This window comes from Carassius auratus, chromosome 34 (assembly GCF_003368295.1).
Source record: "Carassius auratus strain Wakin chromosome 34, ASM336829v1, whole genome shotgun sequence".
Taxonomy (NCBI): domain Eukaryota; kingdom Metazoa; phylum Chordata; class Actinopteri; order Cypriniformes; family Cyprinidae; genus Carassius; species Carassius auratus.
Window position 1 is genome coordinate 3,143,997 of NC_039276.1, and position 27,939 is coordinate 3,171,935.

The 27,939-nt window shown below is 34.0% G+C and overlaps 1 protein-coding gene across 1 annotated transcript; it reads left to right on the forward strand.

Annotated features, from left to right (window-relative positions):
* The first annotated feature begins 647 nt into the window (after positions 1-647).
* On the forward strand, positions 648-27,872 carry col28a2a (collagen, type XXVIII, alpha 2a). The gene is made up of 35 exons (XM_026217452.1): positions 648-786; positions 1,621-1,776; positions 3,456-4,030; positions 8,232-8,252; positions 8,595-8,654; positions 9,624-9,677; positions 9,897-9,941; positions 10,567-10,593; positions 10,680-10,724; positions 10,836-10,880; positions 11,789-11,842; positions 14,399-14,467; positions 15,465-15,533; positions 15,652-15,720; positions 17,131-17,199; positions 17,489-17,557; positions 18,363-18,431; positions 18,511-18,579; positions 18,685-18,756; positions 18,882-18,950; positions 19,094-19,165; positions 19,955-20,023; positions 20,185-20,253; positions 20,904-20,972; positions 21,093-21,161; positions 21,635-21,703; positions 21,892-21,960; positions 22,496-22,564; positions 22,780-22,860; positions 22,983-23,018; positions 23,557-23,593; positions 23,680-24,237; positions 25,108-25,584; positions 26,537-26,728; positions 27,167-27,872. The coding sequence occupies exons 2-35, from the start codon at positions 1,632-1,634 to the stop codon at positions 27,172-27,174; spliced, it is 3,639 nt and encodes a 1,212-aa protein (XP_026073237.1). The 5' UTR covers positions 648-786; positions 1,621-1,631; the 3' UTR covers positions 27,175-27,872.
* Positions 27,873-27,939: the final 67 nt, after the last annotated feature.

Sequence of the window (27,939 nt, forward strand, 5' to 3'; positions counted from 1 at the left end):
GGCTTAATTTTATGATTTATCCATATGAATTGCATATAAAATGTGGGAAAAAAAATCAGAAAACTGAAAAATGGTGTAGTTTATTAACTATTTACATCTTTGATATTATCTCAGATATATTTTTAAAGTGCATTCATTCAATTTATTTAGAATCAGCATTAAACTTAATAGTGAAAACAATGACATATATTCAGTTGCTTTCGAGAAGATAAATAAGCAAAATTCATTGAATTCAGTTGAAACAAATTGGACTAATTTATGATAAATATATAAACCTGGTTTCTACAAACTGTATTTAAAACATTCAGTTTCTTTTTTAAATCTTACCTGATTCATTTATGTTTGACTGACAAGTATGCATCAAATTATATTATCTTAAAACAGTGTCTTCCAAATGGAAGGAAATTTAATTTGCAGAAACAAAAATCTTACATTTAGGCCTAAAAATATTTTGAGAGTGGATTTATTTATTTATTATTAAATAACTGGAAAAGGTACATGAGACGTATCTAAAGTGCAATAATGTAGTGTGCTTGTTGGTTCACTCTTTTTGAGGAGACATGCAATGCAACTAAAGAGTTCGGTGAGTCCTCCTCTCCTTAAAAGTGGGAGGGAAATGGGCTGTGACAGTCGCAGACACAGCCTGAGGATGCCGTCTACTTCTGTTGACTCAGGCAGAAGTGCACTTCACTTCAGAGCCTCCTTCATTCGCTCACACATCACCTGAGGAACGCTGAGCTGCACACCTGCGCTGCTCGCTTGTGGCAAAAGACTTTACTGCCAAAGGTGAGTCACCTTTCAACATCTAATAAATATTTGAGTCTTTGAGCTTTGCATTTTTAGTCAGGTAGTAAAGTCTGTATGGAAGGTAATATACCATAATGTACAGTACGTGCCAAGCAGGTTTGTATATAAAATAATATCAATGTGAATTATGGGTTTCATGTGCCCTTGGAAACTGTTAATGGTTTATTAATGCATGATTGAGAAAAAATGCATTAATTCAGAAAGAAAATAAGAAAAAGTGTTTTGCATAAAGAAAATTAGAAAAAATATATATATTTGTACTGCATATGTATTATTTTCTTGTCATTTAAGCATGCTTCCTCTACAAATGTTATAATTAGCATTTTTATAAATGTTTTGTTACATATTAAAGTAAAGAAAACCATTAATAAAATAATCAAAACAAATCGCCCATGTAATATAATATAACATATCTTTTATGACACTTTTATGACACTTGCCAAATTTATTTTTGCCATTTTATATGTACAATCAATGGGCTAAAAATAAGCTTTATTGTCTACATGCAAAATATAATGTCTTATTTTCATCTTTTGATTTTGGCATTAAATGTGATCTTGCAGAGAAAGAAAATGTACTTAAAAAATAGAAAAATATCTATGCATTGCATTATTTTTTAATGTCATTTAAAGCATTGCTTCCTCAGCTTTTATATTTTTAAATTTGCATTATTATAAATGGTTTTGTAATGTATTAAAGTAATTCTCTTTATGCAAAATCTTATTTTTGTCTTTTGATTTTGGAGTAAATTGCAATCTGGACATGTTCTTTTCAAGTTTTCAATAATATAGTAAAATATTAATATTTTTGCAGGAGTGGCAGTCATGGCTCACGCGTTGAGCTGGTCTCTGTTGTGTTTTGGTTTGCTGAGTGTTTGGGCTCAAGATTTTCACGAAGAAAAGACCGGGCCAACAAGAGTTAAAACCAGGGGACAGACGGCAGCTATTTCACAAAGACATGAGGGTCAAGGTGAGGCGACTCATTTTTTAATGTGTGACAGTATGTATGCATGCAAGTAAATTTTTTTTTTTTTTTTTTTTTTTTTTTTTTTTTTACTTTACTCCACTTTCATGTCCCGTCCTACTTATTTTATCATTGAGTATTCTGTTTCACACATTATGGGACAAAAAAATGGTTGCAAATGTGTTTCATGTAGACTTTAAATGCTGGTTGTTCTTGACACCCAATGAGTATCTTGCCATGTACTGTATGTGCTATAAACTCATAGGTCACCGTCAGTATATCTCTCATGCTGTCTAAGAAACATAAAGCTATGCCTATATGTTTAAGCCTAAAAACATGCAATGTCATGTTATGACATACTAGACATACTAGCAGCATATTTAAAGAGCGTCTGGAAGGAGGATGTGTCTGGAGTGATTTTGGAGCCCTGAAGCATTCAGTTCTCCTAACATGAACATGATTTATTTATGTGGGTGTAAGACCCGGTAGGTCATGTCTTGTCACCGGTGACAAGAAGACTGATGAGCTGCTGTGTTGAAAGTAAGATCAGTTGACAGAGTTCATTGCTTCTTGAATCCAAAAACAGTCATTAGGAGACTTAGATGATTAATATAGCATTCACATTTTCTGAAACTTTTAAAAGAAATGTAGACAGACAAATAGCCAGAAAGATGAGGGCTGAGCACTATTCAGAACTGAATTTGCTTTTTAAATTACAAAATTGAATTGAGGTTGTAAACACATTTACATTACATTTACATTTATTCATTCAGCAGATGCTTTTATCCAAAGTGACTTACAGATGAGGACAATGGAGGCAATCAAAAACAACAGAAAGAGCAATGATATACAAGTGATATAACAAGTCTCAGTTAGGTTAACACAGTACACGTAGCAAGGGATTTTAAACAATATAATAAATAAAAAGAAAACAGAATAGAAAAAGAATAGAGCATGCTAGTGTTAGAGGACTTTATATACTTGCTAATTTACCTAATTCACACAATATACATGTCTTGTTTACTCAATATTTCTTAATGCAGTATGAATGTTATAATCCACGACATATTATATATTTCCGGTAACAAACACACACACACACACACACACACACACACAAACAGTTTTATTATTGACTATTATATTTAATTATTTTCATAAATGTACTTTTATTTTAGAACATTTTCTTTCCCACAATGATCTAATATACTCAGTATAGTATAAAAGTATGATCTACTTGATCTAACTTAATCATATGTAATATACCTAATTTACTCAATAGTTTATAAAATATTATATATTTATATATGATTTTTGTTTATATTATATATTAATTTTTAATTGTATTTTATAACCCCCCCCCCAAAAAAAATGTTTTTTTTTGATAGCTATGCTAATTGATGACAATATTTAACTTGGTAAAGAGAAATATGTTGAATAATATTCTACATAACAGGGAATAAATTAATGAGTATCACTCATGTATTCATTTGTTTTTTCACAAAATGTTTTATGGACTAATTAATTTCCTTGTTTGACTGCGTTGAATTTCTTTGAATTGCTACACAGTAAATTTCCAATCAAATGAAAAGGGAGTCAGTTCTTACATTTATAGCCAACTGTTTAATAGTTCATTAACTTTTCTTTAACACTGTTTTCCCATTTTCCTCTCGCTGTGGCTTCAGCCATCTTGGATGAGGACTGCAGTCTGGAGCTGGCCTTCCTTCTGGACAGCTCTGAGACGGCCAAGGACAACCACCAGCAGGAGAAACAGTTCACTATGGACATTATAGAAGGCCTCCAGAGCATCCGCTTGGACACAGGACGCAAACTCAGCTGGAGAGCGGCCCTGCTTCAGTACAGCAGCCACGTCATTATCGAGCAGACCCTCAAACAGTGGAGAGGCTCGGAGAACTTCAAGAGCAGCGTCACACCGATGGCCTACATCGGACACGGCACTTACACCACCTACGCCATCACCAACATGACCAAGATATTTGTGGAAGAATCGAGCCCAGAAAGCATCAAGATTGCCCTGCTCCTCACAGATGGGACTTTTCATCCCAGAAACCCTGATATCTTCTCTGCTATGGCTGATGCAAAGAACCAGGGCGTGAAAGTCTTCACGATTGGCATCACCCGTGGCGCCAATGACCCTGCCAACACAGCAAACCTGAGACTGCTGGCCAGTACACCGTCCACCAAATTCCTCTATAATCTACAGGACACAAACGTCATGGAAAAAGTCCTAATTCAGATTGTAAGTACTATAATGTCTTCAATCACTCATTCTGTCCTCATGCTGAATGTATAGGTAAGCCCACATAACATTATCCACACATTTCCAGAATGGCTCAAATTCTACTCATTCCAGCAACTTGAGTATATGTGTATTCATTATTTTGGTTTCAGCTACCCATAAAGGTATATTCAGTTTAATTTATTGGGTTTGAACATGTTTAAATGCATTTCACAGAATTCCACAGTTTTTTTTTTTTTTGCTTTACCTAAAATGAGTGCAGTAAATGCAAAATGTCTCCACATTCTGTCTGGGCTTGTTCAAGAGTAAAAGTTATACGCTGCTTACGCTTCTCCAGCAGAGAAGTAGTTCTTTTTACACGTTTTGGTATATACACAAGTTTCAGTTCACAAACTTTCATTTCGATTCAGGGATTTCTGATTCTGATTTATTCGTGCATATTTTACTTTTATTTTCCAGAGATAACAAACTCAATCAATATCAAACACACAGCCAGTTATAAGCTTGAAAATGATTGTAACTTAATGTTGAAGGGTTCAGTGTGTCCATTTAGAGAGGATCCGTTACACTGATTCAAGCTAACTACTGAATCTTTTTAATCTATTTTTGGATAAATATCTGATACATGTGTGACACAAAAGTGGAAACACTTCAGAAGTATCGAAGTCTTCATCGGATTGGTTGAATTCTACAGGATTTCCGGAAGACTTGTGTGTCACGTTCTTTAACGATCCGCCTGGAAACAAAAATGCTGTAGCGCCAAAACACCTCACGAAAGAAGAAAGCCGTTGTGTTTACACCTGTGACGACGAGCGCTTATCAGGATCAAGTAAACACTGGATTGTTAAAAATATCTCAGATATTTAAAGTTCGCCGCATAGAATATTTAAAATACATCCGAGAGTTTTACACACCGGTCTGTTATTGTGGCGACATGTCCACGCCCCGAAACGTGATGCTGAACGAAACGAACTGTGATTGGTTGTTTAAAATGTCGATCAAACGGCCTCATAGGCGGGCCTTAGCTAATGAAAGCTGCCTTAGACTCCAGACCATCAGCCACCAGTCTGAAGGTCTGGCTCCGAGAGACTACATTCATTCCAGTCAAAATTCCAAGTACATTTAATGTAGGATGTGGCCAGTTCAATTCAAATTCACACCCATGACTCCGTTCTTAAATTCTAAAATTCTTAAATAAAAAAACTGTTATATACTGTCTCTGTTAGTTGTATTGTCTTTTACACAGTGCTTTAAGTGGCCCAAAAGAGGTGCCGGTACTCTATTATAGCCACAAAAAAAAATAATTATTTTCTTTTTTTTTTTGATGATTCCCCTCATCCCCTGAGGTAACAACAACTATATTGAAGGGCTTTTATATACAGCAGTCAACAGGCAACCTTAATAATAAATCCTTTTATTAGTTTGCCGATTTGCTTGAGCTAGAAAGAACTACTGAACATAAATAAAATGTACAAAAGGATTTTGAAAAAATACCCTTAGAAAGAGCTACTGCATTACTGCATTCAAACTTCCAAACTGACTCAAATGATTCGAGAACCAGCTCCGAACTCCCGAACTGATTCAAATGATTCGCGATCCCCAAACTGACTAAAAAGATTCGATAACCCGCTGTGAACTCCCGAACTGACTAAAATGATTTGCAAACCCGCTACGAACTCCCGAACTGATTAAAATGGTTCGCGAACCCTATACGAACTCTCGAATTGATTCAAATGATCCGCGAAGCCGCTCCGAACTCCCGAATTGATTCAAATGATTTACGATCCCCAAACTTGACTCAATGATTCGCGAACCCGCTCCGAAAAAACTGACTCGAATGATTCGCGATCCCGCTCTGAACTCCCAAACTGACTCAAATGATTCGCAAACCCGCTCCGAACTCTCGAATTGATTCAAATGATCCGCGAAGCAGCTCCGAACTCCCAAACTGATACAAATGATTTGCGATCCCCAAACTGACTCAAATGATTCGCGAACCCGCTACGAACTCCCGAACTGACTCAAATGATTCGCGATCCCGCTCCGAACTCCCAAACTGGTTCAAATTAGAGGTGTGCGATACCGCTAGATTTGGTATCGATCCGATACCAAGTAAATACAGGGCCAGTATCGCCGATACCGATACCAATATCGATACTTTTTAATAATTAAGGTGGATGTGTCTTCAACCTAAATCTAAATTAATTTTCATGACTTTTAATTTGTTTTTGTGATTTGCATTTTGGGTTATTAATCAGTACTACAAAAGCTTTTGTTCAGAAACAACTTTTGGTTACTTCTGATTTATTTAAATAAACAAAGTTACAAAATGATTACTTCACAAATATAAAAAATGTAAAAACAAATTCTCTTTTCAAGTAGCATGTTAATAAAAAAAAAATGTGCTCCTCTTTAGTGCACTTCTTTTCAGTATTTTTTTCTTAAAGTCACAAAGTTTTACTTCACAATATAAAACAAATTCTCCTTATACAAAATTCCTGAAGCCGACATCTTCCACTATGGAAAGAGGCTGCAGGTCCTTCACAATCATTTCTGATAGGCGCCTTGTAATATCCACTGCTCTTGGAGAATCAGCTATTGAAAAATAATAAAAATAATTAAGTCTGGTACACATCTAGGTGAAGTTTAAATATAGAAACTAGTATCCCTTTCACAGCTAACACAAAAGGGTAGATCGGCCTGAAAATACAGCCATACAACGCTCCTCTTTCTCTGCCTCTGACCGACTGCTGTTAGAAATGCGCGGCTGAGCGGTGCGCGCGCCTGACTGCTGGTGGTAGCGCTAGTGGTGAGTCACGTGACGGTACAACACAGGAGAGGGGGCGGAGAGCAGTGTCGAGCACGAGCAGCACTCTTGAGAGCTTGCTCTGCTCTGTGACAGCAGCAGCATTTTGACAAACACGGCCAGGTCGCAAAACGAGAGAAACTGAAACTTAAGTATCGATATTTTCCCGTTGGTATCGATCAATACCGATACCAACGTTGGTATCGATATTATCGATATAAGTATCGATCTGCCCACCTCTAGTTCAAATGATTCACGCTCCATACTCCGAACTAGGAAGAATTAGGAAGCGTGCATTGTGAAGGGCGCTCTGAAAAGCAGCAATGAAGGCAAAGGATTAAAAGCTCTATTAAAACATGTCCAAATGAACATACCAGTACGCTACAAGCACGTTCTGGGCGCACAGAGAGGTGGCAGCACGCTCAAGAGCTATATTTGGAAGTGGCAGTACTGAGTAGGCTACTGGTGCATACTGGCCCACTTAAAGCACTGCTTTTACATTATTATTATTATTATTCCATCACTGAATGTGATTGTAACTTGATAAAAGATTCAGTGAGTTTATTCATTTGATTCCTTAGAATGATTCAAACATCTGAATATTTTTTAATTATTCATTTAAAGAAAGAGTTGACTCATAAGACTCACTATGGCTGCACTGTTGTCTTTTGATTTGCTAAGAATCAAAGAACCGATTCAAATGAGTTATTCTCTTGGAGTCAGGTTGCACTAGTTGATGATGGCATTGCACTGTACAATATGGCGTGCACTCACCCCATGCAACTCAACAGAAATATGTATTTTCAGGCCATTATTCAATGGTACATGGTCTTTTCATTTAAGCACATATTCCAAATCTGAAGTAGTTGGTCTGGCTGTTAAAACAGATTTGGTAAAGTGTTTGACAAGATTTTAAACATGAACAAGAAAAAAATTATTATGTACTGTTAGTGTTTTGGGACCCCTGACACCTAACATTTATCCTTTCTACACTTTATTTATTATAATTAGAGTAAACACATCCTGTTGTGGCTTTTCTGACATGCATCTGGGTTTATATCTACCATAAATCTTTGTTGTCATTTCTGCTGTTATATGGATATGTATGTAAAGCAGGTTTCATTTTTCCCATTTGAGCAGAAACACTTTGACATAATTCCAAAGTAAAGCAAGACTGGGCATGTCAAATGATACTGTGTCCTTTACTCACATTTGTTGCTCGGGGAAATTTGTATAATGTATACCCTGATATTAACTGTTCATGCTCTTTACCCAAACTGCTAAAAAATATAAAAATGAAAGCCTTGCCATTGCCAAAGTGCAGCAATTATAATCTAATATTCCAGCTATTGTTTGAACTAAATCTAATTTTCTTGTTGTTGCATCTCTACACAGGCTCAGCTGGCAAACGATGGGGTGAGTAAATAATATTTCAAGTCTTTTATGGTAATATGCATTAGTGCAGTGTTGAGGAATAGCTTACTATCCTCCCGAACTCTGTACTAGTTGTCGGATTCATTGTAGTGAACCATTTCTTTCGGATTAGCAAATGAAATGAACTGATTAGAAAAATTGTATTTAGCACAGAATTGTATATGTATTTAGTAAAATGTGTACACACACACACACACACACACAAACACAAAAAAACTTGTTTTTATTTATGCCAGAAAGAATATTTTTTTCTCCATCTCAGCCTTATTGAAACACAAAACAAAAAGACAACTTTTCCATTTACACACTTTTCTCTATATGTAGTGTCCTCTGTCTCCAAAGTGTGCTTGTGAGAAGGGCGAGAGAGGACTCAGTGGCCCGGCTGTAAGTATTTTTATTTTAAACTTCCTTCAATAAAACAGGCCATTTTTGCTGATCTTACTACTGTTTTAATATAAAGTTTTACATTTCTTGGCTTCAAAGTAATGTATAGTATACAGCTAAGAGTGTTTGATGTTGCATTTTTCTGGTATAGTAGCTACTCGGTGACATTGTATATGTGTTGTTTCAAGAATTGAATAAAGAGATGAAAAAAAAAAAACTTCCTTCAACATGGGACGGTGTTTCCACGCGAGCCCACAGGCACATTTTTCTCCTCTTTTTTCTGTTCCTAAGAGGCATGGATTCCTTTGAAGAATGCCAACAGTGGGAAAAGACAGGCATGATCCTGACAGTTTGGATAACCGCTTTGCTTTGTAAAAGTCAGGATAATTATCGTCTTTGTCAGGACCCCTCAGCACTACCTCGGGGGAAACACAAAATAAGATTCCTCACAAGAAGTCTCCTTCATGTTGAGTCTGTTGAAACTGAAGACAATGTAATTGCATGTTTTCGCTGAAAACCTTGACTTTAAAACACTTACGGGTCCAAATTTAACATTATGCCACACCTGTCAATGATGGGTTAATAGCCTAAGTAATATTTGTAAATATTTTTGAATATTTACAAATATTATGAATACAGATATGAATACAAAATAATATATTTTGAAGAATGTTCAAAGTTTCTGGTCCTATTGAACTATTGATTTATCTTTTATAAATAATGAAAGTCAGTGGGACCTGAAACCATTTGCTTACCGACATTCTTCAAAATATCTTCTTTTGTGTTCCTCAGAAGAACGAAATGCATACATGTTTTCTATTTGGGGTGGATTATTGTTTTTTTGATTGGTCAGCTTTATGGGTCTAATAAACCCATCAGACACATGAGGTCAATAGTTTTTTTCACTCACTGAGAAACATTTTTATTGGCATTGACACTGCTGCTCACTTTCTCCTATTTCCTCCGCAGGGAAAGAAGGGTCGTCCAGGTGAGGACGGAGCCCCTGGGGCTAAAGGTCAAAAGGTCAGCATTTTGTCTTTCTCTTTCTGTCTTTCTCTCTGGTGTTTGCTTGCTTCTGTGGATGCACACAGGAAACTCATGGCTAGTTATATTGTTGTGTATTTGTCTCTTCATATTTTGTATTTTAGATTTCTTTCTCAGATTGGACAGTACAGCAATCAAGACTGACAGACTGTATTCTATAACCCTTTTTGTAAAACACTTGTTTTGTGCTCTTGTTAGGGTGAAGCTGGTTTGAGTGGACTTCCTGGCCGTGAGGGAACAGAGGTGAGGGCACAAAATTCCAAATTGGGTACTATTTGCTAATTGGGTAAAATGAAAAGTATATACAAAAAAAGGGACAAGAAACATGTAAAAAATATGTAATTGGTTATTTTACACAAACACACACACACACACACACACACACACACTATATTATGTATATCTACAATGTGTGTGTGTGTGTGTGTGTGTGTGCGCACGTGTGATGTTATTTCTAGTCATGTGACAAAATAGTTTCCTTTTTTTTATGACATCACACTGAGCTTTATTTGGCAGACATATTTTCTATTATTTTAAAACAAAACATCTATAATAAAATATTATTTCAAAATACTTTTTTTCGTTACAGTTTTGTTACAATTTCCATACAGTTATGCCACCTAAACATTATTGACTTCAAGCCTAAAAAAACCCCCATTAAAATGAACCTTAATTCACAAATGAAATGTGTTAAGTGTATATGAACTGCATTTTATGTATTTTTAAAATGACTGAATAGATCCAGAGAGTTAGTGTCGCATCATTGACCAACATGCAAGAATAAACTTAAAATTAAAGTATTAATAATATATAATAATAATAAAAAATAATAATAATAAAAAATAAAGTCTTCCTGTTTTGTTCTCAGGGAAAACCAGGCTACACAGGAGAGAAGGTATTAAATCCCTGCCCCTATTCGTAATATATTGATTTTGATCCACACAATCATATGAGACTATGATCTTTTCTGACCGTCTGTAGGGTGAAAGAGGAGAATGTGGCACTCCAGGAAGCAAAGGAGACCGGGTGTGTAGACCTTCAGATGTTGCCGGATCTGCAAACTCCATTATGTAATGAACACAGTAATACAGTACTGCACATGTTTCAAATGTTTAATTATATCGTACCATCTGATAGGGTCCTGAAGGTCCAGTTGGTACTCAAGGGTCCAGAGGTTTACAGGTGGGTCTGATTATACATTTATTTCATATTCATTTTAAAATATAACATCGGTCTGTATATTTAAATATATACAGTATGTATGTCCAAAATCGGTTACAGTTGTTTCTTTTAAAGCCATACCTCTTGCAGTAAGAGTTGTAGCAAAAAGTGTTTTCAAAGTTGTCAGTTATTTGTGAAATTTACTCAAATTTACTGAGTGAAAATGGTATAAAGTAAATCCTGCACCAAATTCTTTTCATTGTGTATTTGAAGTATTTGATTTGATGTATTTGATGTGGTTTGATCCAATAACGGGACGTTTTGGAGCCATTTACACACCTGTATTTAGCATTGACCATCTAGATCACATGAAACAGATGCCTCTATGTATTTCAAATTAAAAACATACCTTTAATTTATTTTAAACTAAACGTGAGAGCTTATTACTTTGGAAGCTTGTTTCCAAAACAGAATTAAAACAATATAAAAGGGTTTTGCAATTTGAAGTTTTTTGGTCATTCTGAGTTTCTCACAATTCAAACTTTTTCTTGGAATTCTGAAAAAAACAAAAAAAAAAAGATTTGTGAGATGTAAACTCAGAACTGCAATATTTACAGTAAACTTAAATTGTGAGACATAAACAGAATTTTGAGTTTATATGTTGCATTTATAACGTTGTGAGATATTGTGAGATAAAAACTTAGAATTGTGAGATAAAACATTATTTTATCCTGTGGTGGAAATCTGCTTCAGTATATTTCAAAGCAGTTAAAAAACACGTTGAATTTCCCACAACATATAATTAAACTAATATATTTTACAGTAAGCAGCATAATGCTATGGTGTCTACAGATTGACAGTTAGACAGCCCTAAAAAATCAAATGTTCATGCTAGACACTGTAACATACCCTTCATGTTTCCCCTGCAGGGTTTACCAGGACCACAGGGGGACATCGGACCAGAAGGCCCACAGGGAAAGAAGGTCTGTGGCTTATAATCACAAACCATTATCCTGGAAATTTCCGCTCATCACATTTAACATGCACACCTGGAAAAGTTTCACTGTCTCCCATGACTCCAGAAGCCACTGCTTATTCGGCATGTTATTGTGCATGAGAAGAGCCATGCACTACAGGCTTGTTTGTTTGCTATATCCATTAGATAAATGGATGTTTAAGCCCAAAGTGCATGAAAAATATTAATGCATTCCCATTTCTTTACAAGGAATATTATTCATATTCATTTTTGACTAAATCATGCACTCTGATCATAATAGCAGGTGCAGAATAGAGACAGACTTTTAGATTTCGCTCCATTATGATATATTTTATGTAAATATTTTATGCATCCCTTTACAAGGGAATTTGAGATTTGAGTTTTATCATGATTTAAGAGGGATGGCTCTTCTAAAAGTGTCTTTCTTACTTTATTTACTCCTCCTCATGTTGTTTTAAACCCATTTGCTATTTTATTTTCTGTAAAATACAACGTAAATAACAAACAAATAATCAAAAGTTAATCAAATGTTTAAGTTTTCAGAAAGAACTTACATCAGCTGGAAAGTTGGTATGTTGTTAAACAACAGTACAGTACATTAAACACACTGGTATCCATAACATCTTTATTTTTATTCCTGTCAAAAATAACCCTGACAAAAGTCTATTGCATGGTTTTAGAAATTTTAGCATGAGTCATATGGACTACTTTTATTGCTCTTTTTTACATAGACATTGGCTATTAATTATTTTTATAATAAAAAGACATGCTATTCTTTTAAATTTCTCCTTTGTGATTGATTCTAATGAGGGTGAGTAAATAAGGAATCTAGGAGTGAGGTAAACTGGACTCTTAGACCAAATCTTATAAGCGTCTTTTTTCAAAAGAGACCAAGGTTATGTCTGCGATGCAAAGGGTGCATAAACTGTAGTTTTAGTATAAGCATGTCTCGTGCTTGTGCTCAAAAAGGGGATGAAGATGAATGACATGTTTTGACATGTTTTGGATTTCCTTTAATAGAGGTCTGCTGCTCTTCATGTAGTATCTCATTGTTTAATTTAACTGCAGGAAGCCGTCAAGGTTTAAACAGCTCTGCAGATGTCCTCCTTCTTTCATGCACGGGTTCACAAATCAGTGTCACAGACAGTCATGAAGGAAAAATTGTTTTGTACTTCCTGTTTAGAAGCGGATTCATCTGTAACAGATGATACTGCGATGATAAACAGTCATTTTTATTTGGAATAATGTGCCCTGAGGTTGAAAGTCAACGAATGAGATGCTAGAAAGTGCTTGTCAGGTCAGCAAAAAGGACTATGGGTGGTCTGATATTATTGTCATGGTAGCTAATAACAGCAGAAATGTGTAAGATGGAAAAATGCTGTGCAAAGTATAAATTCATGCACAGACATGTAGATGACGTGAACAAAGATAATTTCCAGTCTGTGGAAAGGAGGCACAGTAAGGGGATATTGTAAATGTAACAAGCAGATTTGTGACTGCTCGCACTGACCTCTTTGTGATTGGATTGTTCTTTTTAAAACAGTTCAGCTCTATAAGGTCCTGGATGAAAATCAAAGGAATAGTTCATCCAAAAATGAAAATTAGCTGAAATGAACTCACCCTCAGGCCATCCGGGATGTAGATGAGTTTGTTTCTTCACAGGAACAGATTTGGAGAAATATAGCATTATATCACTTGCTCACCAATTTGTCTTCTGCAGTGAATGGGTGCCGTCAAAATGAGAGTCCAAACAGCTGATATAAACATTACAATAATCCACAAGTAATAGTAGTATTATCAGTGTTATTTACATCATATATCTCTCTGAAGAGGAACATTCCTGGTTAAATTCATCCTTAGCTCTATTAACAGAATCTATGGCTTGTTATCAGTTTCCACAGAAATAAATTCAACTCATTGATAGTCATGTGCTTTCAGTGGAAGTGGATTTCTGTCAGCACCTTTTTAAGTTATGTTTTTACAGTCTGAGGCACAAGTTGAAACTGTTTTCATTGATAATCAACAGCATGTCACAGATACTGTACATACAGCTTAAGTTTAACTGAACACAGGACATTCCTTTTAATGTTTCTCTGAGATGACAGCTTGAATTTAAAGGGACAGTTCACCCAAAAATTAGAATGTTTCTTATTTCTCTTGAAAACAATAGATGATATTTTGAAGAATGTTGGTAAACATTTACTGGTAGCCATTGACTTTCATTGTATTAAAAAGTCAGTGGCCACAACTGTTTGATTAGCATTCTTCAAAGGAAAGAAACAGGTTTGGTACAACATGAGAGTGAATAAAATATGGCAAAATTGTCCTTTTTGGGTAAACTTTCCCTTTAAATAAATACATACCTGATTTGTCAAATTTTTCACCTGAAGGATGACATTCTTATAAGAAACCCAGAAATGTCTGTATGAATCGATGTGAGATTTCAACACAATAAGAAATGCCTTCCATCAGAAATAATGAATGTGATGTTTAATGAATTAAATCTATCTCATCAGTTGTTTTTGTTTGTAATTAATCACAGGGTGAGCGCGGCCCTGCTGGCCCGCCTGGAATTCAGGGCGACAGTGGAATTGGACTTCCTGGACCAAAGGTCAGCTTTATTTACCTTTTTGACTGCAAATCCACTAAGATACTCCAAAATTGCAGCAAGCAATCAGACTTTAACGCTGGGGAAACACTTACACTGGTTTACTGGCTTTAGTTGAGTTTCAGTAATTATCAGCTAGGAGACCAGCTAAACCATCATAACAACAGCTTGACTGGTTTAAGATCTTTTTTTTTTTTTCTTTGACTTTCCATGGCCAATGAGCCACTTTAACTGCTTTATCATATTTGATACACAAAAATTAAATTAAAATATACATTTTAAGACCTGTAAATGATCAACATGATCAAAACTTTGATTAAAAAACCTTTGCACATCAACTACATGCCTTTAAGTTTTGTAAGTAAAAAGCATTTTAGTATAATTGTAAAAATCCAACATCAGGTTATGGTTCACGTGTATTTTTGCATTGAAACTTTTATACGTATACATTAGAATAGCTTTTAGATTGAATATAAAATAAAATGTTAGTAATATTTCAAGATTTCAACATCTACTGGACTGAAGTAACTAATGTTTATTTAATTATCCTTATGCCATTTTTTTCATATCAAATATGATCCATTGGGCTTTTTAGGAACATCTAGTTGTTAATCTCTCAATCTGCATTGCATTGCATTTTATGTTTTGAAACTACAGAACACTGATCATCAAACTAAGCCTCTGAATCTTCTTACTAATGCATATTATTGGGAAATAAAGTAAAAACTGATATTTATATGCATTTTATGTAAGTAGTCTGTTATACTGTTATAAAGATCTCATTTATATTTCAATGCATTAGAATTTCATCTTACCTTTTGGCCATATCAATATCAGCATCTGCACCAGAATGCATATTTTTGCTCAGTTTGCATTGTGCATTTTTTAGATGATACGGATGGTAAATGTTTTGGATTCTCAGATATACTGTGATTTTCTATAGAGTAGCCTATTTCTTACTTTTTCTCCTGAATTGTTCACATCTTTGATCCGTCTGCAGGGTGATATGGGATTTCAGGGGAGACCAGGTCCTTCGGGTCCACCTGGCATAGGCGAGCCAGGTCTGCCTGTAAGTACAGAAGCACAAGTTCAGAAATATTCAACTGTTTACTAATCAGTACACACTAAATGTACATCCATAGATTTGACTGTATGACATTTTCCCTCACATTTACTCATCAAATCAGGGGCCTCAAGGGCCACAGGGGGTTCAAGGGGAGAAAGGACCACAAGGAGAGGGTTTTCCAGGTCCAAAGGTATGTTTAGCCCAAAAATGTCATGTTCTCACTAAAGCCACTCTCTGCTCTTTAATCTACCTGGAGATTTGTAGCAGCCAAGGGCAATCTGAGAAGATCTAAGTAAACAAATGCATTAAAGACTTTTAATTCTTTATAATACCTCATTAGAGGCTCAAGGTTTCCTGGTAAATCCTCATTTTAAAACCCAAGACTATTAATTATTGTATTTTCCAGATAAATTAGCTGAGCATTACCAGCCTGAAGATGCAAGACAGAATTTAATGGATCCGTTTTCTTTGAGCTCTATAAATACTCTTAGCAGTCTAACTAAGTCTTCATCAAAGCCAGAACTGCACATAAAATGTGATCATAAATTAAAAATACAGTAAAGAAAAGAGAACCTCAGTGCTTTGAAAACCTTCATCCAGTAGTGAAAATAAATTATTTCAGATTTATGATCATGTTCAGTATTCATGATGATACGAATCATGTTTTTAATTAATCTGAAATGAATCACAGGATTTAACTGAATTTACCAGCTCTTACACCATTTTTGCTTCTGAAGTTAATTATTAAAACATTATTGTTTTGGTTTCATAAGTGCTCTATATCAAATGAATAGTGGACATGAAATAACTTCACTTCTCCTTACAATGTTTAGTTTCTCCAGAAAGTTGATTTTTCTGCTAAAATTTACCAATTAAATACATGTGACAATAAGAAATAATAAGCAGTGTTATCGTTAACTGCAATGAAAACCATTCATAATAGTTTTCAGTAATTGCAATAAAGTTGAAATAAATAAAATAATCGGCTAAGGAAAAATTTTAATAAAAAAAAAACAAGCAAAAAATAGTAAATATGTTTAAGTACTAATTGTACTAAAACTGATTAAATGTTTATTTTTTAAAAATACTTATCTAAATAGAAATATGAAAAAGTCTATAATTTTAAATGACAAAATTACTAAAGATTATAGATGAAAAGATTACTAAGATTATAAATGAAATCTGAAATATATAAAGTAAATTAAAAATATTAAGTTGAAGTACTTAAGTGATTACAACTAAATAAAATAAGGAAGAATATATAAAAAAATACTTTAAAATACTAAGAAAATATCACAATACATGTGAAACACAACGCAATTTTTAAATAAAGTCAACAAATCTTCAATTAGCTCTGATTGAATCCTTATGAGTGCAACCTAAACTATCAGACCAATCGAGCCACTTTAGATAAACAACAATTAAGGCTCATTGAGGAATTGCACTGCATTATTACTAGTTGGAAAAACAGGTGTTTTCAAAATCTCTTAAACAAAGAAACAATACATGCAGTGAGTGCAGTAAATGCATCTGAATGGCAGAGAAAGGGAGATTGGCATTTCAGCAACACTGGGCTGATGACGCCTCTTTTGTTTGACAGGGGGACCGAGGTCTGGAGGGGCCGAAGGGACCAAGAGGACAACAGGGCACTGGAATCAAAGGCGACAAGGTGGGCTGTAAATATATCAGCCCATGAATGGAATTCACACAACCACACCATCTATGACACAAAAGGTTTAATGAAGTATGTAAACTGGCCCAAATTCCCATTTAAACACCAGGGACTGATTGCACGGTAATAAAGAGTGAGAAAGAGCAGATGGGAGGGTGGCACAGCTCAGATGAGTCCTGCTCACCTATAGTACTGAATAAAACCAAAACAGATTATTATTCCCACAAATTAAATCTCAGGATGTATTAATCTATCTGAAACGGACTCATCCTCTTTGTGTTTTCAGGGTGAGCTTGGGCCTCCAGGTTTACCAGGACCGATTGGACTCCCAGGGCTTGGCATTCAGGGAGAAAAGGTGATGTGATGTGTTCTTAACTGTCCTTGATTTATTTAATTAAAGAAATGCACATGAATGAACATGCATTTTTTTATTTATAATATATATGCTGTCGTCATCAGCTAAACTGCAAATTGATAATAATAAAAAATGTATCTTGAGCAGAAATCATTCTAATATGCTGCTCAAGATACATTTTTTATTATTATCAATTTGAAAACTGTGGTAAACTACCATTCTAATGTTTGCTTTAAGTAATATAAAAAATGTAATAAAATAAAAGACCAAAAGAATATCAATAAATTGATCGAAAGTGACAGTAAAGACACTTAAAATATTACAAAAGCCTTTTATTTTAAATAAAACTGTACTTTTGAACTTTATCAAAGAATCCTTAAAAACATTTATTACAGTTTCCACAAAAAAAGTCAGCAGAAAATAGCACAAGATGTTTTTGACAAATCAGCATGATTTCTGAAGGATCACGTGATACACTGAAGACTGGAGTAATGATGGGGAAAATTCAGCTTTGATCACAGGAATAAATTACCGTTTCAAATATATTACAATAGAAAACAGTTATTTTAAACTGTAATCATATTTCACAATATTGTTGTTTATACTGTTTTTATCTAATAAATGTAGCCTTTTTTTAAAAAACTTTTTCAAAAATATATAAAAAGACATTTATTATTCTAAACTTTTGACACACACACACACACACACACACCTAGGTGTAACATATGTATGTGTGAAATTTTCCTATATTTTTTAAAATGCAAAATTATTTCTCTTATATTTCTCACATATTTCTTGATGTCAGGGTGTTGAGGGTCCGAGGGGGCCTCCAGGAGGAAGAGGACCTCCAGGAGAGGGTTTCCCTGGTTCCAAGGTTGGTAGTAAAGATTATAATTAATGGCAATCTGTAAAAGGAAATTAGTTCTTGACTCATCTATTTCCCATTTTTCTAGGGAGAACAAGGTTTTCCAGGAGAGATGGGCAACCCGGGAGAGAGAGGGCAGGGCGAACCTGGATCAAAGGTTTGTGTTCTTAAATCCTGGGAGGTGTAGGCTCCAAAAATAGATTTTTAGACCATAATAAAAGACTTTAGAAGATGGTACTAAGTACTGATATTATTTCTTCAGGGTGAACCTGGTGCATCTGGACTGGCAGGTGTACCTGGACTTCCAGGGGAGGACGGAGCTCCGGGACAAAAGGTAACTCAGCTTTCTGATGTCAGCTCTTCAAACGGAATTGAGACTGAGTGTTCTGCTGATTAGATATGTCTCTAAGCAAATAACCAAGTTTACCGGATGTTAAATGCATTGTTTCTCTTCATCAGGGTGAGCCTGGGGCAACAGGTTTGAGGGGACCTGAGGGGACTCCAGGAATTGGCACTCAAGGAGAGAAGGTACAATAATCTCCTCATTAATCATTTTAATATTCAATATGTTCAGATTTTGGGTATCTTGTGATCTAGTGGGTGTCAAACAGGCTTTAGTATCATCATCTTCAGGTTATGTCGACTGATATTCTGTGTTCTAATCTTAATAGGGAGATCAAGGCCAACGAGGCATTCGAGGGTTGCCAGGTCCTCTGGGCATAAGTGGCCCTTCGGGACCAAAGGTGAGAATATCTATAAAAAAATAGAGCGCAATCTTGCTTCTGGGAGTATTTTAATCTTTTCTCCATAGGCATTACAAAAAGTATTAAATAACGAGTTAAAAAACTAAGCCTGGAGCTAAAGCAACCAAGTCAGAAATTTTGGAAATCAGAAAAATACAAGAGTGAATGTCTATTCATCAAAAGTGACAGTAAAGAATCTATAATATTACAAAAGATTTGAAAGAAAAGATTTGAAATAAATGCCGTTCTTTTGAACTTCAAAGACTTCATCATGATTCATCAAAGGAATCCTCAGATCCCAGTTTCCACAAAAATGCTTATTTTAAATTGTACTAGTATTTTACTGTAACTGTAATTTTGATCATATTTTGATCATTTTACTAAAATCCTACCAAAACTTTTGAACATTAGTGTATGTTTACAGCAAAATATTTAAATCCTTGCAAATACAAAAGAGTGTAGGGAGAAAAGGAATGAGGTTTCTATTTCCTGAACCTGAACTGTTGGGCTCTATACAGTATGTAAAAAAATAAAAATAAATTTGTATATATATATATATATATATATATATATATATATATATATATATATATATATATATATATATATATATATATATATATATACTTTATATACTGCTTTATATAGTTTATTTTATCTTTTTTTTTTTTTTTTACTCCAAGTTTACAGAACTGCTCATTGTTTGAAATAATAAATGTCTGTGGTTTTGCACATAGTTTTAGATGTATTGCAGTTACATCATTGGAACATTACACTGTTGTTTTTTAGGGAGAGCCAGGTACGCCAGGAAGGCTGGGCATGCCAGGATTACCTGGACGAGCTCTAGCAGGACCAAAGGTAACAAAAGCCAAGCTCCTACAGGCTGGCAGGCAGTCATTGTGTTAATGGCCCACTGCCAACACTATGAATCAGAACGTTTCTATTTCAAGATTCATCATAGCCAACTTAGCAATAAAACCGAGAAGTAATGCCATGACCTCATCTCCTCGTGTCTTCAGGGTGATGTGGGTCCCGCCGGTCCTCCCGGACTGATTGGAGAGACTGGTCACGGTCTGCCTGGTCCAAAGGTAGGTGGGATTTTATAACCTGAAGAACTACTAAGAAAACGAGTAAAAGGAATGAGAGTGTTTGAATTAGCAGTGATAATGTTTTGTAATGATTGCGGAAAATAAATGATTGAAACTACTATGCTAATCATAAAAATAGCTTTATTGCTGGTCAAAAAAAATTTGTTTTTGAAAGAAATGCCTTTCTGATGAAAGATTTTGATTATGCTAATAATAAAACTTTTTTATATAGACAATTGGCGTATTTTTTATGTTTTTGAAACAAGTCTCTTTTACTCACCAAGGCTACATTTATTTGATCAGAAAATTAAAAAACAATAAATACAAAAATAATGGGAGATAATATTACAATTTAAATAACTGATTCTATTTTGAATATATTCAAAAATATCATTCACTGCTGTGATGTAAAGCTGAATTTTCAGCACCATCACTCCAGTCTTCAGTGTCACGTGATCTTTCAGAAATCAATCTAAAATGCTGTGCTGGTGATTTAAAATGTAAAAATATTTCATAATATTACTGCTTTAACTGTATTTTTTATTTAAAAAAATGCAGCCTTGGTGAACAATTATTATTTTTTAAATCTTAATTATTCCAAACATTTGACCAGAGTATATGAAGTGGTGTTCCTTTCTTGTCTCATTTAGGGTGATCGAGGTAACCCGGGACCGCCCGGACCATTTGGGCCTAAAGGTGAAGGATTTCCCGGTCCAGTGGTAAGCAACTACATCCCTGTTTTCATATAACATCACTTAAAATTTAAAGCCATTTCAATTATAGTTCCTATAATCAGGTTTGTTGCTGTGTATTTGAGCATGTTTGTTTATTTTACACAGGGTCTGCCTGGTTTACCTGGACCACCGGGTGAGCCCGGCCCAGAAGGCATTGGTGTTCCTGGACCAAAGGTGAAGTTATCACTTTTTGTATTTATGATGTTGTTGTTGATATCCGAAATGCATTCAGACACGTCAACTTTAATAGATATGACTTGATTATTTACACGAAAACAATAAAATTCACAGAATGGAAATAAATTGCTTAAAGGGTTAGTTCACCGAAAAATGAAAATTATGTCATTAATGACTTTTCGGTGAACTAATCCTTTAAGTTACTCATTGCTCTGTTATTTTATTGTTAGTTCATTAAGATTTTTAAACCATCCTTTGAAATGCTGATTTCTTGTTTCACAGTTTACATAGTATTAGTAAAGTATTTAAATTCACTCAGAGGTGTGTTATTGCGATACAACAAAGCAGTGGCGATTATTTCAGAAATGCTCAATATATTCAAGCTCGGTATATTAAGTCATTTGACGAGAACATGCAAATGTCATGCATAGTAGGAATCATTTTAAATGGTGCTTTTGGTAAAATTTCAGGGAGACACTGGATTCAGGGGTTTGCCTGGTTTGCCAGGTCCAACTGGTGAAGGACTGCAGGGACCACCGGTGAGATATTCACGTCATCTGACATAAACTCCTACAGTACAGTAATGAAACTGATGCTGAACGCCCCACGTGTCCAGAACCAGAGCTCTGAACAGCATGCACAGGGGGTCTGTCTGTGTTGCTGTGGGGATTGATGAAGACCAGTTATCTTTTCAGCTCATGTTAATTCTGCTTTCTTACTGTTTCAGGGCAACATGGGAAGACCAGGACCTCCAGGACCACAAGGACCCTCAGGGGAAGGTATTCAGGGACCCAAAGTAGGTTAACTATCTACTACCTGCTTTATAGGGCTGGGCGATTTAACTAAAATTATATTTTTGACCAGTTTGGTGATATTCAGCCTTTCTTTCTTTCTGTTTATTTTATTATTTCATTTAATTTCACTATTTTATTGATTGATTGATTTATTTTTTGGAAGAATGTTGGTGACCAAACAGTTTTGGTTCCCTTTGACTTCCACTGTATTTTTTTGTCCATTTCATAGAAGTGTGTGGAACCTAAAAGAAGACAAAGTCAGGTTTGGAAGGCCATTAGGGAGAATAAATAACGACTGGATATTCTTCTTCTTATTATTATTATTATTTTATTTTATTTTTTTTGGGTGGCCAAAAAAAAAAAGTGATTTTGACAAAAAAAAATGACAAAAGACACTAAATATGACAATGACACATATCATTTTGCTTTAGTAGTATAATCATGAATATTCAAAATATTGCCCAGCTCTACATAATAGCATTGTGTCCAAGTCATGATGACTGGTCAGAAAATAAACTTGTTTGTTAAATCCATCAGGGTGATCATGGGGCCCCTGGAGTGACAGGGCCGAGGGGCCCATCTGGAGAGGGACTTCCAGGCTCCAAGGTGAGACTTTGGTTTAGATCACACTAACTGAAGAGGATGGGGTAGGTATAAATGGTTAAATATGGGTCAGAAAACATAATTAAAAAAATGAATTAAGACTATTTTTGATGAAAAAGAATCTCTTATGTATGTACTTCAGAAATAAAAATGAAATTATTAGTTAAAATGTGTGATATGAGGCCTTTGATTCATCTGTAAATCTCTGTGTCCTGTAGGGCGACCGTGGTTTGCAGGGCGAGAGGGGCTTCAAAGGAATGAAAGGTGATTTGGGTGACCCAGGGACTCCAGGACTAGCTGTAAGTTCATTTACTTTCTATAAACCATCTTCTGTGTCAGCAGACAGAATTGAAATGTTGTGAATACTAAATCACATTGTAAGTCAGCTTGTTTAATGATTGTTTTAACCCCTTCCTTCTAGGGAAGAACAGGAATCAAGGGCGAACAAGGGCTCACGGTAAGATAAAATACATTTGCATCTTTTCAACTGTATTTTGAGTAAATTTTTTACATCCATAAGTATTGCGAATATTAGTTAATTTTGTCATTTTCTTTTAATGATTTGTTTTAGACAGAAGGCATAATCAAGCAGATTAATGTGTTCCTTATTTCACAACTATGGAACAATATGCTTTTAAAATATTGGCAAATTCAGTCAGTGTTTAATTATTTTTTGTGCAAGAAGACATAATCAGGCTGATTAAGGAGTTCAATTTAGGAAAACTCTATAAATGTATAGATTATACAACCACATGCATGTTAAACATGAACAAAATAAGTCGTTTTTTATGAGAGAAGACAATCAAGCCGATCAAGGGGTTAATTTTAGGAAAGCTATGCAATCATATGCATTTTAAATATTTGTAAATACCATAATTGTTTTAATTATTTTTCAGAGAGAAGACAGAATCAAGCTGATTAACGTATTAATTTTAGGAAAACTATGCACTGTAAATATGAGCAAATTAAGTATTTTTTTGTTGTTGTTGTTTCAGAGAGAAGACATAATCAAGCTGATTAAGGAGATTTGTGGTGAGTTTTAATCTTTAAGTATGACGAAACAAACAATTTGATCATGAAATAACATGCATGTCATATATGACTTCACATATTTCTAGGATGTGGTATTAAGTGCAAGGAAAGGCCCATGGAGCTGGTGTTTGTGATTGACAGCTCTGAAAGCGTGGGCCCGGAAAACTTTGAGATCATCAAGGACTTCGTCACAGCTTTAGTGGACCGTGTCACAGTGGGCCGTAATGCCACGAGAATCGGACTGGTTCTGTACAGCTTGGACGTCCAACTGGAGTTTAACCTGGCCAGGTATATGACCAAGCAGGATGTCAAGAAGGCGATCAGGAACATGCCTTACATGGGAGAGGGCACCTACACTGGCACCGCCATCCGCAAAGCAACACAAGAGGCCTTTTACAGCGCCAGGAACGGGGTCAGAAAAGTAGCCATCGTCATTACAGATGGACAGACGGATAAAAGAGAACCCGTTAAGCTGGATATGGCAGTACGTGAAGCTCAAGTGGCGAATATTGAGATGTATGCGCTGGGAATCATGAACACCTCTGACCCAACGCAGGCCGAGTTCCTGAGGGAGCTCAACCTCATCGCTTCTGACCCTGACAGTGAACATATGTTCCTCATTGATGACTACAACACACTGCCAGGTGAGCATGGAGGAAAATTAAAGCATATACACACAGTTTTTGTTGTTTTTATTTATTTATTTATTAATAATAAAAAACTTATTACTAAAATAAAAATTTATTACTGTCAATAGGTTCAAAATAGAATAAAATAAAATATTTGATATAAAATTATTAAATGTGTTAAATATAAAATATATATTCATACTTCTTGACATGTAAAATATATTAACAATATTGAATATTGCCACTATCAAATATTACTTTAATATAAAATAAATAATAAAATGTATTTGCTATAATATAATATAATAAATATATAATATTTTTTTTTTTACAAACATAAATATTGATGATATTGAATTTTACCAATAGGCTGAAAAATATAATAAAATTATATAAAATATAATATGTTTTTATAACAGCCATAGTCTCCAGTTATTATAAAAATGTTTAATGCAAGATGTAATAAACAGCAATTATAGTCATTTAAAAAGGGTATCTAGTTAAAATAATCAACACTTTTCTGTATGTATATATTTAATTATATTAATGTGCAAACACCAATATAACAATACATAGTAATATATGTATACATTTAAAAAATGTAATAAATTAAAAATGCCACCCGGAGAAATTGTTATATTGGGGTTGTTCTGAATCGGTTCACACAATTGGAACAGATTTCCTAAAATTAATAAATTTTAGCAATTTTAACTGTATTTTTTTTAATTGACTTAAATAAGAGAAGCTATTTAAACATCTATAAACTTGTTTTAATTTAATGATGTGCTCCTTTGTCGATATTTTTTATATTTTTAATGTTGCTTAATTTAAAACCCTAGCTGCAAACTACTTGCATCTTTCTCTGTGTCTGGTCTCCTTCTGCAGCTCTGGAGTCTAAACTGGTTAGCCAGTTCTGTGAGGATGAGAACGGGGCACTTTTCTTCAACCGGATTACAAACGGCTTGAACGGAAACAATGGGTACGGCTACACTAACGGCCAAGAGGATGTTTCCTCATACAGGAATAATGTTTGGGCTGCTGATGGGAGAAGATTTCAGGAGATTTCACAGGACAGATCGCAGAGTCACACGAGAGGCAGAGGACACGGTATACGTCTTCCCATCAACCCTGGCCCTGATGTTGCTCTTGTGCAATTGGAGAATGACCATGAAGGGGAGGATCTAGACATAAAGACACAAACTCAAGGTGGCACTGTTGCAGTTGTCAGTAAGACGGTCCAACCTGTACAGCCAGGAACCTCTTCATCATCATCTTCATCATCAGTATCATTATCTTCATCAGTGTCAACACATTCTACTTCAGTGAATGTGAATGCAAAGCCTCGTCCTGTAGTGATAAAAGGTACTTACTATTGTTATACAATATAAATATTGACTTCAATAGGCTGAAAATATATATTACCAATTATTAATTAATGTTCTATAGTATAAAATATATAATAAATATACAATACAATATAATAAGAATGATAAAATATTATAAGTAATAAAATTAGTAAGTAATAAAATAGTTTTTTAATGTAAGTTTTATGCTGACAGAACAGAATATTAACAATAGGCTGAAACTTTTAATAAAAAGTATTATATAAAATAATAAATGTAATATGTTTTTTTATTACAGCCATTGTCACCAAGTATTTTGAAAAAGTTTAATACAAGGATTAAAATACAGGAAAGGCTAGTTAAAAAAATATAATATAATATAATATAATATAATATAATATAATATAATATAATATAATATAATATAATATAATATAATATAATATTGACACTGAATACTGGCAATAAGCTGAAAGGGGATTCAAATTTGCAATATAAAATAATACTAAAACAGTTTCATATAATATATATATATATATATTATATAAAATTTATATAATTAATATACAATACTATAATATTCTATAACATATATGTTTATACAAAATTTGTTATAAAACTAATCCTGAAATTGAAAAATATAATATATATATATATATATATATATATATATATTATATATATATATATATATACAAAAGCTGTTATAAAACATAAATATCGAGAATACAAACAATCATGAGCTATATATATATATATATATATATATATATATATTATAATATAGAATAATAAGTAATATAATTTTTCAAATATATTACTTTATACAAAGAAAGTTAATATAAAACACAGACAATATTGAAAAATATATAAAATTATATTTTTATAATATAAGTTTTTTTAATGAAAGTAGATTTTATTTTCTGAAAGTGTTTAATGGTATTACTTTCTCTTCTTCTGTGCTGCATCAGAATCAGCTCCACTGGATCCTCGATGTTTGCTCGGTCTGAGTCAGGGTTCCTGCAGAGACTACGTCATTCACTGGTACTACGACAGACAGGCGAACGCTTGTGCGCAGTTCTGGTACGGAGGCTGTCAGGGCAACAATAACCGCTTCCAGACGGAAGAAGAATGCAAGAAGACGTGTGTCCTCACCAGCACAGGTATCATTCACTCCTACACACATAAAGGAAGCAGTGTTAACAGCAGCATTAGCATTTATTACAGTTATTATAATTATTTTTTGTTACACTAACACTTTTTATTTTAATGAAAATAAAATCAGAATTTATTTTATTCATTTTAGTTTTTATTAGTTTAATAAAAAATTATATTTAATTTATATAATTTATATTTATATAAATTAAATATATTTATATTTTAATATTTTAAAATAAATATAAAATAATATATAAATATGAGATGAAACCAATTAAAACAATAAAAATTGATATGTGTATATATAAAAGAAATGTAAAGCTGAACTATGTATCTATATAGATAGTTTTTCTTGAGAACAATATTTCACACATACTGAACTTTCTTTCAAAATGTGACATGATTTGCATCTTATATTGACTTTTTCTGCTTTGTTTTCATAGCAGGCTAAACGGGATGAAGATCTACATCACTGAATAGTGATAAATTAACTTGTATTATGTTGATGATGCTGTACACGTGCCACAACGGTCACTTCTTTCTATGACATCATAAACTGTTTCCTTACATTATGCTCAGGATCTAGAGAAAAATTTTTATGTGGACACAAATAAGTCAAAAGATTTTACAAGCAAGTTCCTCCTAACCTCAAACACAGGCGTTATGTTATTATGAAGCTTCAAAGGCCATTTATTCATATGCACAACACATGTTTAATATTTCTCAGTATCATTTTGAGAATCTGTGCACTGCTCTGTATGTGACAGTTGTGACATGAAGAAATATTACTAAGAACCTTCACTGGGAATTGATTGTACATATGTTTTGTTTTATTTAAAATTTCTATACTCGAGAAAAGCCACAGACATATTTACTACTGTAACAGGTTGCAGAAGTGACATAAATGATGTTTTAGGAATTTTATTGGTAATATTAGCATTTTGTCATAATCATAAGTCATAATCATGTAAACTCACCTATGATTTTCAAAAAGGAAAACATTTTGTGTGTTTCAAAATGTATTCATGAACCAGCCCTGTCTTAGAATTTGTCTGAAATAAGCCGATATTGAATTGTAGACTGTTATGATATATTTTTTTTTAATGTGTTCTTTTCTGGAATTTTGTGAATAAAATGTTTGGTTGATAACTATGTCTAATTTGTAATTTAATGAGAAAACATAAGAAATATAATTTATCCCTTTTACTACATCTAA

Excerpts from the sequence above, each read along its gene's own strand:
- col28a2a (XM_026217452.1), top strand. The coding sequence starts at position 1,632 with ATGGCTCACGCGTTGAGCTGGTCTCTGTTGTGTTTTGGTTTGCTGAGT. Across the intron at positions 9,942-10,566 it reads CTGGCCGTGAGGGAACAGAG|GGAAAACCAGGCTACACAGG; the intron begins GTGAGGGCACAA and ends TTTTGTTCTCAG. Across the intron at positions 20,254-20,903 it reads ACGGTCTGCCTGGTCCAAAG|GGTGATCGAGGTAACCCGGG; the intron begins GTAGGTGGGATT and ends TGTCTCATTTAG.